Raw genomic sequence first — 17514 nt, 5'->3', positions numbered from 1 at the left:
CCAAATTCCACAGGGCTGCAGGCCACTCAGAGATCAAAGGTCAGATGTGTGGCGGGGGAGGGGGTCTGGGGCGGGGGAAATGAACAAGGAGGCTCACAGTTAACACCTGAGACATTACATCAAAATGTGTTGATTTGAATAATTCTAATAGGATGCATTAACCCTATACCACTCAACTGTTTCTCTCCTGGAAGGGGCTTCAGAGCGAGGCCGGGTGCCCCCAAGTTCAAATCCGATGGGCTCTCCAAAGTGCAAATTCTATATAACCATTTGTTAAAGCAATATATGTCAAAGCCCCTTCTTGAGCCGCTCCTGATTATCCTCAAGAAATTACTCAGAGGGGAAAAAAAAAAACACTACAAGACCTAAGATTTGCAATGCAGTCTTACTTATAATAATAAGGATCTGGAAACACAATCGTTCAGCAATATGGAGACACTGCCTGGACTTCCGTAAGCCAGTAAACATAATTATAAACAACACCACACATGGGACACCACGAAGCAGAGGAAGCAGACTACAGAACGCTTTCTACATCCCAATGACAAGGGTGTAAAACTGTGTACCGAAGGCATATGGGCAGAGATTCGAAGAAGACTGAAAAACTGGGCAAGGATGGCAAGGTTTAGAGTGATTTTTTTTTAATGCCTTTTCCTGACATTACATTACTGTTTTTACAGTAAATCGTATTGCAGGAAGGGGGTTGTAGATCGACGAGGGAGAGGACAGCACAGCTGGCCAACAGCAAAACTGCTGACCAAGGCGCCTAAGCAGGGTGCTGGGGAAGGGGGCAGGGTACATCAATGAACCAAGGGGAACATGTCATTAAGATGCGGAGGCGGAGTCATTTGGGTTTTCTCTCTCTGGTCCTGGGCCCCTGCATCTGTCCTTGCCAGCCTGTGGGACGTGTTCAGCAGCGCTTAATACAACATGGCCACGTCAGCCCATGACGGCACCTGCTGTCCCCGTGCCTGCTGTGGTTTGCAAACACTTCCCTGGAAATCGGGATAGTCAAACTTCAGTTCTAACTGAACTCACTGGGCGGATCTGGAAAAGTGACTAATTCTGTAAGTCTCAGTATATGCATCTATAGAATGGGAGTTAACTACCACTGTCGTCATGCAGCCTGCGGTCCGGGCCCCACTGTACCATCCCCAGGCAAGTGCCTTCCCCTCTCTGGGTTTCACTCCCCCACCTGTACACTCAGGAGAGGAGAAGAGAGGTTGTCTGTGGACCCCTTTGCTCTGATATCTTTTATTCTGAATACCAGAGCAGAATGGGCAACTGTCCATGACAACTGTCATTTGCTGAGTGCTTACTGTATGTCAGGCCCCATCTTCACTTGGATTCAGCACATTTATGGCCATTATTTGCACTTAACACGAAGCACTGGGAGGCACGAGGGTGCAGGCCTCCTACCTCCTCTCTTTCCCATGTTCACTTATTCCCTAAAATCTCAAGACTAAATCTGGGGTTCTGAACCCTGGCACCACTGATATTTTGGACTAGATAATTCTCTGTTGTGGGGGCTGTTCGGGCACTGTAGGATGTTCAGCTGTTTCCCTGGCTTCCGCTACCCTTCAGATGCCACTATCACTCCACCCCCAGTTGTAATAACCCATGTCTCCAGACACCGCAAATGTCTCCCGGGAGACAAAAATCACCCCCAGTTGAGAACCAGCAGGGTAAAAGATCTCATCCAGTCTCGTGGCTTTAAATACCATCTATGTCTATAGTGATGACTTTCAAATTTATATCTGCAGCCTAAACCTCTTCCCTGAGCTCCACTCGTAAATCCATCTGCCTGATGGCTATCTCCACTTGAACGTCTAATAGGCATCTCAAAGTCAACTTCTCCAGCACAGAACTCCTGATCTACGGCACCCCATCACACCTGCCCCTCTGCAGTCTGCTTCTTTCCAGTAAATGACAACTCCATCCGTCCAGCTGCTCAAGCACAACACCTTGGAGCCATCCCCGCCTTCTCTCTACTTCCCCTCTCGAGTATTGCACAGCAGGTCCATCAGCAAATGCGGTCTGCTCGACCTTCACGATAAACCCAGAGGCTAACCACTTTTCGCCACCTCCTCCACTTCCTCCAGCCGCCAGCCTCCACATCTCGCAGCCGCCCCGTTACAGCAGCCTCCTCACTGGTGTGCCCTTCTTGGCCCCTCGCCCTCCTAGAATCTATTCTTTGCAAAAGGGCCAGAGTCATCCTTTTAAACAAAGTAGGTGATGTCACCCTGCTTCCCACCCCCCCCACCCCCACCCCAAGCAATTTCTCCAGCTTCCTGCATGGCTGAGTCCTTCTCAGTCCTCAGTCCTCAGTCCTCAACTCCCTCAGGGCTTGCTCAAAAGTCACCTTCTCAATCAAATGGTCCCTGGGGCTTTTTAAAACAACAATCCCCCTACCCCACACCCAATCTGCACCCCCACCCCAGCCCACCCTGCTTTACTCTACGCAGCGCTTATCATCATCTGACAAACTATGTATCTCACTTGTTTTACTGTCTGCTCCCGCCACCATTTGAGATCCATGTAGAGTTCCTGCAGGGCAGGAGGAACCCACATGGCCTTGGTCTGTCATGGTCACAGTCCTATATCCCTATATTAGTGCCTGACATATAACAGGCACTCAATAAACATTTGTTGAATGAACCTTAACACCAGCCCTGTGTGATGAAGACTTGTATTATTCTCATTCTGTAAAATAAGGGGACAAAAGCTCCAGGAGGTTAAGTAACCTGACCCAGATCCCTCATCTAGAAAGTAATTCCCACTGAACACTCCAAGCCACCACCCAGGTTCTCTTAAAATGTGACATGCAACTGGATTTTAGATGGATCCCCCAATCAGCTTTTAAAAACACTTAAGAATATAGACTGGCAAAAAAATAAAAATAAAAACCTTGCATCTTAACCAAAAATTAACTCGAAATGGATCACCAGACTCAATGTAAAATGTAAAAACTTTAACACTTTTAGAAAAAAAAAAAAAAAACAGGAGAACATCTTTGAGATCTAAGGCTAGGCAAGGAGGTCTTAAACTTGACATCAAAAGCACAACTCATAAAAGGAAATGTCGACAAACTGGCCATCATCAAAATTAAAAACGGTTGCTCTGTAAAAGCCCAGGTGACGAGTATGGAAAGATGAGCTAAAGCAAGAAGGAAATATTTATACACTGCATACCCAACAAAGGACTAGTACCTAGAATGTGTAAAGAACTCAAAACTCAGAAGGAAAGAATGAATAATCCAATTAGAAAATGGGCAAAGACATGAACAGTCCACCAAAGAGGATGACAGATAGCAAATGGCACATGGACAGATGTTCAACATTAGGCATTAAGGACAATAAGGCAAATTAAGACCAAGACGGGATATCATGACACACCTCTCAGAATGGTTAAAAAAATAAATAAATAAAGACAATTCCAAATGCAAACAAGGATGCAGAAAACTGGATCATTCATACATTGCTGGTGAGAACATAAAACAATACAGCCATTCTGGCAGTTTCTGATGGAACTAAATACACAATTGCCATGCGACTCATCAGTCACACCCTTGGGCATTTATCCCAGAAAAATGAAAACTCAGTTTGTGCAAAAATCTGAAAGCAAATGTTCACAGCAGCTTTACCTGTAATAGCCCAAAACAGGAGCCAGTCCAGATGCCCCTCTTTTAACAGTTTAAACAAACTGCAGTATTTCCACACCATGGAATACTACTCGGCAATAAAAAGGAACGAATGACTGATGTACATAACAACTTGAATGAGTTCCCAGGGAATGATGCTGACCAAAATAACCAATCTTAGTGCCAAGACAGTTCAATGGGAGAAGAATACTGTCTCCAACAAATGGTGCTGGGACAACTGGAAATCCACATGCAAAAAGAATGAAGTTGGTCCCCTAACTCACACCATATGCAAAAACGGATCAAAACGGATCAAGGGCCTAAATGTAAAATTTAAAACTATAAAAGTCTTAGAAAAAAAGGGTAAATCTTTGTGACTTTGGATTGGGCCATGGTTCCTTAATATGACATCAAAATCACAAACAGCAAAAGAAAAACAGACAAATTGGACTTCCTCAAAATGAAAAACTGTTGTGCTACAAGGGACACTGTTTAGAAAATTAAAAGACAACCCACAGAATCAAAGAAAATGTTTGTGAATATATTTGATAAGGATCTAGTATCCAGAATATATAAAGAACTCTTACAATTCAATAATACAAAGACAAATATCCCAACTTAAAAATGGGTAAAAAAAATCTGAGTAGACATTTCTACACAGAAGACATCCAAATGGTCAATGAGCACATGAAAAATTGCTCAATATCATTAAGCATCAGTGAAATGCAAGTCAAAACCTCACTGAGATACCATTTCATACCCACTCCAAAGGTTATAATCAAAAGACAGATAATAACCACTGTTGGTGAGAATGCAGAGAAATCAGAACCTTCAAACACTGCTGATGGGAATGTAAAAAAATGGTACAGCTGAATACAATATGCTATTGTCCAGAAGTAAAAAAGGATAAAGGAGAAAACATGCCACAACATGGATAAACCTTGAAAATATGAGTGACGTGAAAGAAGCTGGTCATCAAGACTATGTCTCGTATGACTCCATTTATACAAAATGTTTAGAAAAAGGCAATTCTACAGAAATGGAAAATAGATTAATGGTTGCCTAGGGCTGGAGGTGGTAGGAAGAAATGTGGAGGGTGCTAAAGAGTACAAGCTTTCCTTCTGGGGTGATGAAAATGTTCTAAAATGGATTGTGGTGACGGATACACAACTCTGAATATACCGTAAATCACTGAATTACACACCCTAAGGAGTGAATTTATGAGATGTGAATTATATCTCAATAAACCTGTTACCAAAATTTTAAAAACCAATTTCAAAAGCGTATATACTCTATGATGTCATATTTATATAACATTTTTGAAATGGCAAATATTAGAAATGACAGGCAGATTAGTGGTTACGAGGAGCTGAGGTTGGAAGAAGGGAGGGAGGTGAAAATAGATATAAGAAGCCACACAAAGGCTTGACTAAAGAGTATCTTGACTATGGCAATAAACACACAAACCTATACATGTGATAAACTGTATGGCACTAAATACACACACGCACACACACAAATGGGGACAAGTAAAATCGGAGAACTCTGAATAAGATCTGCAGATTATATAAATGTCAATACCTTGGCTATGATATTACACTACAGGTTCGCAAAATGTTACCATTGTGGGAAACAGGGTAACGCGTGTGGGGAATCTCTATATCTTCTCCCTTTTTTTTTTTTTTTTTTTTTTAAGCACTCTCTATACCCAGCTTGCAGCTCAAATTCACCGCCTGGAGATCAAAGTCACATGCTCTACCAACTGACACAGCCAGGCCCCCTGCAGTTTTTCTTACAATTGCATGTGAATTTATAATTATCTCAATAAAGATTCCAATTAAGGAACTACATTGAGATCTGTTCTGTTCAAGTCTCAATTTCTGTTCAAATTAAACAAGAGCGTCCTTTGATATAGAAGTGCCATAGCTCCTAACAGCTGTTTGTACCCTTTTGGACAAAGAAGAGCAGACCTGGGGCTCAAAAAACCCCACAAGAGAATCCAGTTGAAATTTAGTAACACACTTTTATTTTATGGTTTATAGTCATTTATTAGATGTTATAATGCAGAATTAAGAACACAAATTCTGGGGTACCTAGGTGGCTCAGTGGGTTAAGCCTCTGCCTTCGGCTCAGGTCCTGATCTCAGGATCCTGAGATCGAGCCCCACATCGGGCTCTCTGCTCAGTGCGGAGCCTGCTTCCTCCTCTCTCTCTCTCTCTGCCTGCCTCTCTGCCTACTTGTGATCTCTGTGTGTCAAATAAATAAATAAAATCTCAAAAAAAACCACACACCCACAAATTCTGGACCCAGCCAGTCAAGGATTCTAATGCCAACTCTGTCACTGACTAGTTATCTCACCTTGTCCCAGTCACTTAACATCTCTGTACCTCAGGCATCTCATCCGTAGAATGGGTATGACAAGAGTAGGTAGATCATAGCATTGTGAGTTTTCAATGTCTGTGTGTGTGCCTACGTGCTTACACATATATGTGTGAGTGTCTGGCACAAACTATTAGCTATCATTACTACCTTTACCACAACAAGGACTGGGGGGATATCATGACATTTTATAATGATTCAGAGGCTCAAGTGTGGGCCATATTACCTCTCCTAATAAGCCCCCTTGGCCCATCCCTGGTTAGCCCTAACCCCATACCCAGGTGTCCCAACGACGGTGTTGGGCCAGGAGGCACCCACCTGCACACTTGGTGCGGCTGATGAGGGGTGGGCCAGGGCGGCCAGTACCGCCGTCACCCGGGCGCGTGAGCAGCACGCTGATCTCGTACTCGGTGTCCGGGTCAAGGTGCCACAGCTTGTAGGTCTGCAAGCTGACGGCGTGCACCTCGGCCCACGGACCGCGCGACATGCGGTACTCAATCTCCTTGCGCACAATCGGCCCGTCGCCAATGATGGAGTTGGTGTTGAGCTGGATGATGAGGTAGGTGGGCCCCGCGCGCAGCAGCTGGGGGGGCGCGATGGGGGTGGGGGGTTCTGCGAGGGCGTGAGGGAGAGGCGGAACCAAAAAGATGAAATGTGAGACCCTGCCCCCAACTCCGCATGGCAGCACATCCAAATCTCCAGTAGCCCTCCCTGTCCTCCCAGGACCCTGATGAAGCCCCCAGACCCTCAACTAGACCTTCTTGCCTACCCCCACTAAATCCCCAGGCATTAAGGGGCACCCGCTTCAAAGGCTGATCCCACATTCACCCCTAAGCCCTGTCCCTCATTCCCCTCTGAATCCCCAAGTTCTAGCGTTCAGGGGCTGACCGCAGGCGGGTCGGGTCAACCCCAGATCCCCTCAGCCAGACCCCGCCTAGCGGGGGCTCACAGCTTAACAGGATCTCCCCGCTCGCCTGCCTCTCAGTCACACCCCGCCCCTCGATCAGACCTCCTTCCAGCGGAGAATCTGTCCCTTCCGCAGGCCCCGCCCCCGGCCACACCCTGCCGGTCACACCTTTCTGCGGGCCACACCCCCTCGACCCCGCCCCTCGGAGGTGGCATCCCCAGCACCCACCCCCCACTACGCGAGCGTAAGCCGGCTGACCCTTGACGATGAGCTCCGCGAAGTTGGAGACGCCCGCACCTCGCGGGGCCTGGGACACGCAACGATACAGGTCCTGCTCCGAGCGGCTCACGGAGGCCAACAGGAAGGTAGCCAGGAAACGCCGGTGGCTGATGTGCCGCACGCCGGCGGCGGGCACCAGCACCCCGCTCTGCCGCTGCACAAGGGTAAGGTGGACAGGGTCAGGAGCGCCGGAGAGGGAGGGTCGTGATCTCTCTATAACCCGGACGAGGGGAGCAGACCCTAGTACTCAGGGGACGTAGGGGGTTCCTGGAACTAGCTCTGCCCCTGGAAGGTGCGGGATAAGAAGCCCATTAAGGGAATGCAGTCTCTCTCTGCCTCTGATGGAGAGAGGTCTGGGGATCCTGGAGCCACTCTCTGTCCTGGGGGTATAAGAGCCCCCAAGACGGCAGAGCAGAGCTTAGGTGAGGGCAAGGAGGCGTGAGTAGAGGTGCTGGAAAATGCAGGAACGACTCAGCACCCCCCCACCAAGTCCCAGAAGAAGTCTCCCACACCCCAGTAAGGTCCCTGCGCCCCTCACCTGCAGGAGGAAGTGCTCGGCCTCTGCCGCTCGGCCTGCTGCCATGCACTGGAAGGAGGCGTTCTGGCCAGCGTTGACCTCCACATCGCCCAGGCGGGAGAAGTGCGGGGCCTTCGCTGCGGGAATAGAGCCTCGGTGTGAGCCGGACCTGTGCCCACCACAGGCGGGAGCCATGGCCACCACACCCCTCACCCTGCACCCCCGTGGGCTGGGACTCACCGCAGGGGTAGCTGAGAAGCAGGACGTCATCTAGGCCCATGTAGCCCCTGCGGTCTGGGGAGATGAGGGCCTCAAACAGCACCTGGGGGAGGCGGGAGGGTCCCTGTCATATCCCTCCAGCCCTACCTGGGGAGGTGCCCACAAGGGACCTCTTTAGCTCTGCTCCAGTTCAGGCTCCTCAACCAGCAGAGGTCATCTCAACTCACAATGACCTTCCCTACCAAGTCTGCTAGTTGTGGGTGGGGAGAGTCAGCAGCCAGAGCTAACAAGGTCAAGGCCAGAGGTTCCATCCCAGTTCTGGTCGGTTACCTTCAAGCAGGAAAAATTTTCCCAGCCAGGCAGGGTTTCCAGGTCAGCACTGTTCCAACTCACCCTTGACTTCAGCCACTGACTATGTCCTTTGACAGTGATCTCTGATGCTAAATCTGGACCACAGCAGCAAAGAATAACCCAATGCTGACCACAGACTGACCCCTGACCTTGACCACATATTGACTCCTGATGCTGAACACAGACTAATTTCAACCTTGGTCACTAGCATAGTCTGACCTCAGGCTGACACCGCTGTACCCCCACCCCTAAGCACAGGCTGACCACAGACCAAACCCAGCCTACCTGATACTCATTGGGCCAGAAGGTGCTGACAGCCAGCTCTGCCTGGTGCCACTGACGGCCATGTGATCCTGTCATGTTCCAGACGGCACTGCCCAGGGGACCCCCATTGACACGCACATAGATGCCCAAGGTGCCCGGGCTGTGCCCATCCCGGCTGTACAGGAAGTAGCTGAACTGCACACAGTGGGTGTCATTCTCGCTCAGGCTCTGGAAGATGACATGGGCCCTCTGGCCTGGAGCATGCTGGGAAGCATTGACCATCAAGTAGGAGCCTAGAAAGAGAAGAGGAAGAGGCAGGAGCTAAGGAGGCTTAGGGAGGAACAAGGTCAGGTGAGTAGAGGAGGTGGGCAGAAACAAAGGACTCCAGACATTTGGACTCACTGGGAGTCAAGGGTTCTGAGTTCTGGTCCCAGCTCTGACTCTCTGACTCACTAGGTTGAGTCTCTTCACCTCCCTGCATCTGTTCCCCGGAGGAGAGAATTGGAGAAGCAAAAAACACACAAAAGTGACTCTCTCAAAACCCTTTATGGCCCCTCACCACCTACAATCACAGTCCAAGCTCATGCTGACCCATGACTTTCCCCATGTGCTGAGCTGCCCTTGGAGGCGGAAACTAACTAGGTCATTTATCTTGGAGTCAAGAGTCTGGCACATGACAGGCCCTCGAAAGCTCCCCTTTCTGAAGCCCTCCCTCCCTATCCCCCTACAGGCTTCTCTCCTGGCCCTTGGATCATTAATAAAGTGTAGGTCTGTCTCCCCAGCAGCCTGTGATGCCTCCAGGTCTCCACTGGGTCCCCAGCACAGGTCGGAACCCAAACTGAATGAGTGTGTAGAACAGAGACTGAATGAAAGGACTCTAACTTCCCTTCCAGCCCCCACCCTGGGTCTAAATGCCTGGGATACAATTCTTATGATTTGCAACATGGAGAAAGGCAGAACTCTCCTTCCCCAGATCCAGATCTGGGCTGTGCATGGGCAGAGGAGTGGAGGGGGCCTGGCAGGAGGAGAGTGGGCTGGACTCCTCAGGACCTGGCTGGAGGATTATGGCTTCCCTTTTGTGGGGAGAAGGCCCCAGCAGCTGCCAAGAGGATGCCCACAGCCACCCAGCACTGCCTCCTCCCGGGCTTGGCTACCAGCCAACACAAGCTCATTCAGATCCCAAACCACGAGGCTCCCTGCTCTGGGAGGGCTCCCCAGGGACTCCACTGGAGGGGATCTCATTCATTTCTGTGAGCCAGAGGCCTGTGAAGGCAGCTCCTGGATCAGTCCTGGTGGGGTAGTACACAGAACCCCCAAATCCCCATCCCCACCCAGAAAGCGGTACATCCTGGCCCCCCAACAGTGGGGCCTGTCCCACTCCTCCCTCCTCCTCTCTCCTCTCCCTGTGAGCAGCTGTGTGTGTCTCTCCCCCTTTCAGTCTGACACTTTGTTCTTGCCTCTTCCTCTGGCTTCCTCTGCCCCTCTCTCTCCTCTCTTTTCCTCAATTCACTCTGCGTCCCTCTCCTCTTTCATTTCCTTCCTTCATTCAGGTGGCTCTTCCTTCTCCCTCCATCCCCAACTCCCTTCCCTAGAATAGAAGTACCAAGAGAGCAGAGACCGTGGCCCTCTTGCCAACCACTGCAGCCCCACGAGCCAGCACAAGGCCCGCACTAAATACTAAATTTCTCTCTCCCCTAGCTCTGCAGGTGTGAGAGAGAGAGAGAGGCAGAGCCCACACAAGGTCCCTGCCATGGTGGGCACCTTACAGATCAGTCACACAGGTCAGACTTGGATACCTGCGAGCACAGAGGTCAAACAAGGAGTTGAGGGCTGTTTGTGCAAAGGCAGAGAGAAGTGCCCCAGGGAGGGCACAAAGGCAAGAGGGGGAGACAGGGGCCTCCAGGAGGCAAGGTGAGGGGTAGGTGACGACCCTCAGGGCTGCCCGTGTCAGGCTGTGCAGGGCCCCTCTGGTGGCTTCAAGTCTTGGCCTCACCACTGAGAACTTTTGCTGACTCTTCCCAATCTCCTGACAGCAGGTGCAATTGCAACTATGCTGTGAGCTAAGTAGCAAAGGGCCTGACCCACTACTATGACAGGGCAAAGGTGAGGACATCCTGACGTTTCTGCTTCTGGGGTTCCTGCAGCAAGCCCATTTGTTCTCATATTATGCTATGTCTTCCAACCTAAGCAAATAAAGTTGATAATTTAGCCTCCATCTGTCTTATCCTTTTTTGGATGCCCCGTTGATTCTGCACCCAGTGAAGGGGTGCTGGTAACTAGACCCCCTCAAATACCTCCAATAATAGCAACTAAACATTAATTGAATGCCTACATGCCACTCCCGTGTTAGGCACCTTGTAGACATTATCTAATAACCCTATGAAATGGATTGCTGGGCTCTCCCCTTTACAGTTAAGATAATGGAAGCTCAGAGAGGTTAAGTGATTTGCCCAAAGTCACACAGCTGATAAGGCCAGGATTTGAAGACCAGTCTTCATGACTCTGGAACCAGTATACTAGGGGCCATCATCAGAGTAGGACTACAGTCCACATGATTAGGCTCCTGACTCCCATCGCAGTGCTCACGATGCCGGAAGTACCTCATCCTGAAACAGGGCAGAGCAAGGTAGAAATTGGGAGGGATCTGGGACTTCCAAGAAGAAGGGGGCAGAGGAAGGTTGGTTTTGCAACACCCAGCCCGCCGGGTTACAGCTCAATCAGCATCTTCACATCCTGGGAGTCAAGGATGCAGAGGCTCTCAGGGAGAAGAGAGCCTCCCTGAAGGTGGGGGGGCTTAGGAAGACCTGAAGGGAGTAGGGTGGACCCCGAGCTAACCTGTAGCCGGAATAATGGGAAGTGGGTTTTAACTATCCTGGCTATAAGTGCCTTTGATTACTTGAACCCGCACCCATTTTACAGGTAAAACTACCTGATACACACAATTGGACAGTGTCCACAGAGCCCCACATTCATAGTATCACGTTTGTCATTACAGATGCAAAAGCAGTTGAGACCCAGAGAGGTTAAGGAACAGGTCCAAGGGCACACAGCAGAGAGCTAGAACTGGAAGGAGAGAAAGAGGAACAGTGGTGGGGAGGAGGCTCACCGTGGGGCAGATCCGCTGGAGACCGGGTGCCAGGGTGGACGTGCACTTGCTCCCACTGGAAGTCGTCGTACTGGGCCTGGCTGTACTCACAGGGCACTGCTGGGTCACTCACTTCCTCGAAGGTGCAGCCAGCTGTGAAGGCAGGGCCTGGTTAGTCCTAGCTAGGGAAGGACCCCTGGCCAGGAAGGCTCCTGGGGCTCCCCTCTAGGCGCCCCCACTGCACCCTCCCACCCAGGCCCACCCCCCCATCCCTCCCTCTCCTGGGTCTCTCTCCACTGCTCCCTCCCTCCAACAAAACTCTCCCTCCTCCAACCCTTTCCCTCTTCTTACGGTCTCCACCAATACGAAGACCTCCCCACACCACCCACCCCCCAGGACTCACCAGGACCCCACCTTGCTCAACCACCCACCAAAGACCCTCCCCCAGGAAAACCAGTTAACGTTATCACTACATCATTAGAGCTTCGCAACTCAGGAGATCAGGCCTGGAATTATCCCCATTTTACAGACGAGGAAACTAAGGCCTTAAGGGCACGAAGCTCAGGACTGGCAGGCTGTGAGCCCACAAAGCCAGCCCTGACGATCTCTCCCTCACAGTAACAATGGCCACCGATCATTCTAAGCCCTCCACAGCGCTATCTACCAGCTCTCAGCATGGCATCTCATTCAGGCCTCAGGTCCTGAGGCAGGGACCCCTATGATTCCCGCCCCACAGGTAAGCTTCAGGGAGTTACTTGTCACCCAATCACCCAAGTCAGGTCTCTGCCTACAGGCCTGGGACAGGAAAGGGCCACTCGTATGACTAGAGAAGCAGTGTCCCGTGATTCGGATCCAGTATTTATAGTGGAAAGGAGAAGAGGAAGGAGGGAAGAAGGCAGGGTAGAATCAGATGTGAGTCCTCTGCCTGGTAATGAGGTCCATGTTTCTCAGCTCATCAGAGCCCTGAGTCGGGCACCTAGTAAACGTCAGAACGCCACTGGGGGGGGGGGGAGAAACAGCAAACTGGTTCCCATGCCCACCCCCCCAAACCGCGGTGCTAGAGGGCCCATTGTGGGCAGTCCAAGGCCTCAGGGACCTGGGAAAAGGCCTGGCCAAGCGGTGAGGAAGCAGGGACACGTCAGGCCAGGCCCCATGTGAGGTACCTGCCGGCCACCCCATCTGACAGTCGACATGACGGAGGCCCCAGGGGATGCAGGGCTCTGTGCACAGTATCCCAGGGCGGGTACGTGAGTGGGCTGTGGCATCAGACAGACTTGGGATTGAATCCTGACTCTGCAATTTGCCAACCCTTGCGACTGTAGGCAAGTCACCTCCTGTTCCAAGCCTCAGTGTCCATCTTTGCACAAGGGGTTGTCGGGGATGTGCCTATCACCAGGCCTAGCGCATGCAAGTTCTCCAGAAATGGCCCTTCAAGGGTGCCCCTGGAGCCCACCGGAGCCACAGAATAGGACTCGAACCCACATCAATCGGATAGCGGAGCCTGTGTTTCCTTCACTAGGAGAAGGAGCGCATCCTAGCTGCTTCCCGGGCTCAAGAAGACGATGGAAGAGAAATAAAGAAGGAAGAGAAACTGGGGGCTGAGGGCCACATGCCGGGCAGGCCCCTGCACCGCATCAGGGACTCCCCTTTGGGGTGCTCTGCTGTGTCACCTGCTACAGGGACCTCTCTCGGTTGTCACGCAGATCACCTGAAGTAGCAGAGAGGGACACACTCAGCGGAGCTGGGCATGCAGGGGCTCGCCACAGTTGGGGGGGGTCTCCCGTTCCTCTTCCTGCACCCCCTCAGAGTGTAAAACAATGAGATGTGGGCATGAGGCTAGCACCGAGTGGATGCGATGAAATAACAGAAGCCTTTCTCCAGAGCTAGAGCAGGACCTTGACTGTGCTCTTTGCCTCTTTGTGCGAAAAGCCCAAGTCAGCAGCATGCCCTGTGTCCTGTGGGAGGGAAGTTTTAACCCAGCCTGTGCCGGGAAGGCCTCAACTCTCCCTCCAGAAAATGACCCACAGCGCAGCACAGAGGGAGGCCATGGCCCACAGGGATGGTCAGGGAGGGCTTCCTGCAGGAGCGGAACGCTGCCTTCCTTCAGCCTGAGCTGAGTCTGCAGTCTGCTCCAGCGGTTCTTGGCCAAGGCCTCCCTAAGGCAGAGGGATTGCTGGAAAGGGAAGCCCAGGATCTAGAGCCTGGCCTCAGGTCCTTCCTACTCCTTTAAAAAGGCAGGTTCAAGTACAAGATAGCTGCCCAAGGATGTCTCATCCATGGCCATGGGGCAAGCCCAGGAGTGCCAGCTCTTTGGCTTCCCCCTGTCCAACCTCAGCCAGGACACATGAGCTGTCAGGACTCCCAGATCGCCCCAGGTCAGCCGCCCCCAGACAGGCTGACCTCAGCCAGAGTGGCCCCCAGCTGACTATCCCTGGCCATGCAGCCCCAACAACATCCAGACCACCTGACTTCGACCAGAATGACCACCCAATTGCCTGACCAGCCCCAGGCCAGCTTACCCTGGCCAGAGTGTTCCCTGACCCTGCCAAATAATGATTCTTACAACTGATATCAGCCAGCTTAACCTCCCTGGCTGACTTTCTCGCTCCACAGTGTCCCCTTAAGCAGAATGACTCCCCCCTCCCTGGTCCATGTCTGTCCTCAGCCTTGTGCCACTGGGCCAGGCCCAATTCCAACCATAGCCCTTAGGGCATAATATCTCTGGGTTCAGGCTCACCGTGAGAGCCCCCTCCCCACATTCTCTGCAGCTCACTCTGGGGTGGGAACCATCAGGCCTCCTAGGTCCTAAGGAAAACCCTATCCCCTCCAGTCTGGATGGCTCACGATCCACAGCCCCAAAACCAAGCCCCAGCTCCTGCTAGAGACCCAACTCCTGCTGGAGGCCACCAAACTAGGAAGAATGAGATCAGACTTTGGATTCAGAGCAAGAATGGTAGCAGGAAACCCCTCTGGCCTCGGTCAACACAGACACAGGCCCCAAACACGCGCACGCACACGCATCAACACCACCATGAGACGGCTGCCACTGCCACCTATGCCCAGGAAACTCCATAGTGATTCGTACGGTCGGTACTAGTATTATTCCTGTTCTACAGATGGAAAATGAGACATGGGGAGATGAGCCAGCTTGCCCAAGGCCACGCTCTAAGTACCAAAAGCTGGGATTTAAGTCACCTATCTTTATTCAAGGAGATTAGGTCCAGAAAGAATAAGGCCCCGGTATTCTGCTGGCCACATGTGTTAATTCAGTTCCATTCACAGGAAATTTGTCCACTAGAAAGTACAAAGCAGGTCCCATGCTGACACTATTAGAGGCACAAGGATGATTAAGATTCTGTCCTGCCTTCAGGGACCTCCCAGTCTGAGTGGGGGTGATGGAATAAGACAAAGCAGAGAAGGGTCAAGGCCACAAGGAGGGTTCAGGAGAAATACTTTCTGGAGGTGGGTGCATCTGAGTAGGGCCCGGAAGGATGGTTATCATTCTGGCCAGAAGAGATGGGCCGAACGGTATCTGAGCAGAAGCAAAGGAGGGCAAGGAATAAACACACAGTTAGTCCAGAGCCTAGGGAAGAGCTCAGACTGATCCAAGCAATGGGAGAGAAGGCTAGAGAAAGGAAGGTCAAGGCCAGACCACGGAGGGAGTGTCTTCTGTGTCCAGGTGAGAAGCTTGGAACTCATTTAGAATTGGGAACCTGGGTGGCTCAGTGGGTTGAGCCGCTGCCTTCGGCTCGGGTCATGATCTCAGGGTCCTGGGATCGAGTCCCGCATCGGGCTCTCTGCTCAGCGGGGAGCCTGCTTCCTCCTCTCTCTCTCTGCCTGCCTCTCTGCCTACTTGTGATCTCTCTCTGTCAAATAAATAAAATAAAATATTAAAAAAAAAAAAAAAGAATTGGGAACCCTGAGCAGGTATTTGAGCAGACTTCGGGTGAGACAGTGAGACAACCTCTATGCCAGGAAGAGGGCAGGTGTGTTCTCCAGAGGGCATAGGATCTGGAGGGAGCTTGGTGGGACAAGCCCCCATGTGGTCCACAGTAAGATGTCCGGGACTGCTGAGGAAATAAGCCTCAGGTCCCCATCCAAGATGCCAACGGCACACACTCCAGTCGCACCCAGAGGAAGCAACACACACACACACACACACACACACACACAGCCTGCAGCCCCACGCTCCCTTCCCCCAGCCTAGTCCAAGCCTCAGGGACACAGTCTCAGCCAGGCTAGGGCCAGGGAGAAAACCAGACTCCGCCACGGGTACCCCATCTCTGTCCCGGCCTCCCACAGAGGGTGGGCTGAATCAAGTCGGGACCCCCACCGGTTCCCCCAGCCCTAGCTCAAACTGGCCCAGCTACATTCCTCAGCTAATCTCCCCAATCTGGCAGGCGGTTGCTGAGGCAACCGTCAGCCACAATTTGGGAAGGCAGGAGGATGGCTTATCCACATCCGGCTGGGCTCTGATGGGGCGATGGAAGGGGCCAAGCAACCTCGGCGGGAAGAGTCAGAGTGTGGGAAAGGGGCCTCCCCAGCAGGACGGTCTCCACAGCTCCACGTGCACGTGTTTCCATGAGTCAACATGTGTGTGTGCGCGCGTGTGCACGGCTGTGAGAGTGACAGCCTGGTATAGAATTTGAGCACCCAGCTGGCAGGAAGGAGACCTGGATCTATTCCCCGCTGAGCCTCTAACTCCCTGTGTGACCAGCAGCAGGTGACCTGCCCTCTCTGAATTGCTGCTTCCTCACCTATGAAATGAGAATGGGGACCCAGGCGACCTCTAGGGCTACTTCCACGTCTAGAATTCTGGTTCCATTCATGCAAGTATGCATGCGAGCAAGAATAATGTGAGGGCTGGGCGCCTGGGTGGCTCAGATGGTTAAGCATCTGTCTTCGGCTCAGCTCATGATCCCGGGGTCCTGGGATCAAGTCCTGACATCAGGTTCCCTGCTCAGCTGGAGGCTGCTTCTCACTTGCCTTCTGCTCCCCCTGCTTGTGCTCTCTCACTCTCTCTGTCAAATAAATAAGTAAAATAAAATCTTTTTTAAAAGAAGAAGAAGAATGTGAGGGCAGAGAGAGACTATGGGGCAGAGATTTGTGAGGGTGACCATGGGTCTCTGAGTGTGGGTCCCCCAGGCACTGTGCTGTGAAGTTGGGGGTGTGCAGGCGTAGATTCCCATGCAGAGTATTTGGGCACACTCAGTGCTAAGCATGTGCCTACAGGGGAGGAGAGTATAAGCGGTGGGGGAGATGGGAGTTGTGTGTGTGTGTGTGTGTGTGTGTGTGTGCACCCCTGTATAAGACCAAACTCCTCCCCACCAGACAAGGAACGGTGCTCTGTGCCAACCGTGGCTGCCAGCCACCGCCAGTATTTTCTGAAGGACCCTAGGTAAACAGAGATTGTTTGCAATGAGATCTTTGTTCTCTTTGGTTTGTCAGTAGACCATCCAGTTCCCAAGGGTGGCCCCAAGAGAAACATAACTTCTACTGCCAGACTGCAAGTTTAGGGGCTGGGATCATACCCAGTCAGAGGCACAGCCCCAACCCTGGCCCAGGGAAACCAAACACAAAGCCAGTGACAGCCCTGGTCTATTTCATCATCTGAAGCTACATCCCTATGCTAGGTAACTCAGCCCAACCCTGGAACCAACACTGGCCTCACCACCGGACATTCTCGCCCAACCCAGCCCTATCCTGTGTTCTCTACCCCAACTACAGCTCCAGTGTCAGGTCCGTCTAACCCCACCTTCTCCTTTCCTAAGGTCAGAGACTGGCCTCCAAACCCCATCCCCAAGCCCTGTGTATAGCAGATGGCCAGCAATGACTAGACTCACCAACCCCATGATCCCAACTAGTCTGACGCC

The 17514-nt window shown here is 51.7% G+C and overlaps 1 protein-coding gene across 7 annotated transcripts in view; it reads right to left on the bottom strand.

Moving 5' to 3' along the window:
• Positions 1–17514, bottom strand: part of PTPRU (protein tyrosine phosphatase receptor type U) — a 77009-nt gene that overhangs the window by 50151 nt on the left and 9344 nt on the right. For 6 of the 7 annotated variants that reach the window (XM_044237624.1, XM_044237621.1, XM_044237622.1 and 3 more), the window contains exons 2-7: positions 11663–11794; positions 8578–8849; positions 7963–8044; positions 7744–7859; positions 7185–7359; positions 6338–6631 (exon numbers count right to left, since the gene is read on the bottom strand). In XM_044237624.1, the coding sequence (XP_044093559.1) occupies positions 6338–6631; positions 7185–7359; positions 7744–7859; positions 7963–8044; positions 8578–8849; positions 11663–11794 (1071 nt within the window). Of the gene's footprint in view, positions 1–6337; positions 6632–7184; positions 7360–7743; positions 7860–7962; positions 8045–8577; positions 8850–11662; positions 11795–17514 lie in introns of those variants that run through there. The other variant, XM_044237628.1, reaches the window with a different exon arrangement.

Source organism: Neovison vison, chromosome 2, assembly GCF_020171115.1.
Source record: "Neovison vison isolate M4711 chromosome 2, ASM_NN_V1, whole genome shotgun sequence".
In the NCBI taxonomy this organism is placed as follows: Eukaryota; Metazoa; Chordata; class Mammalia; order Carnivora; family Mustelidae; genus Neogale; species Neogale vison.
Note: the sequence above shows the minus strand (reverse complement) of the source record. Positions and strands in the feature narration are given on the sequence as shown.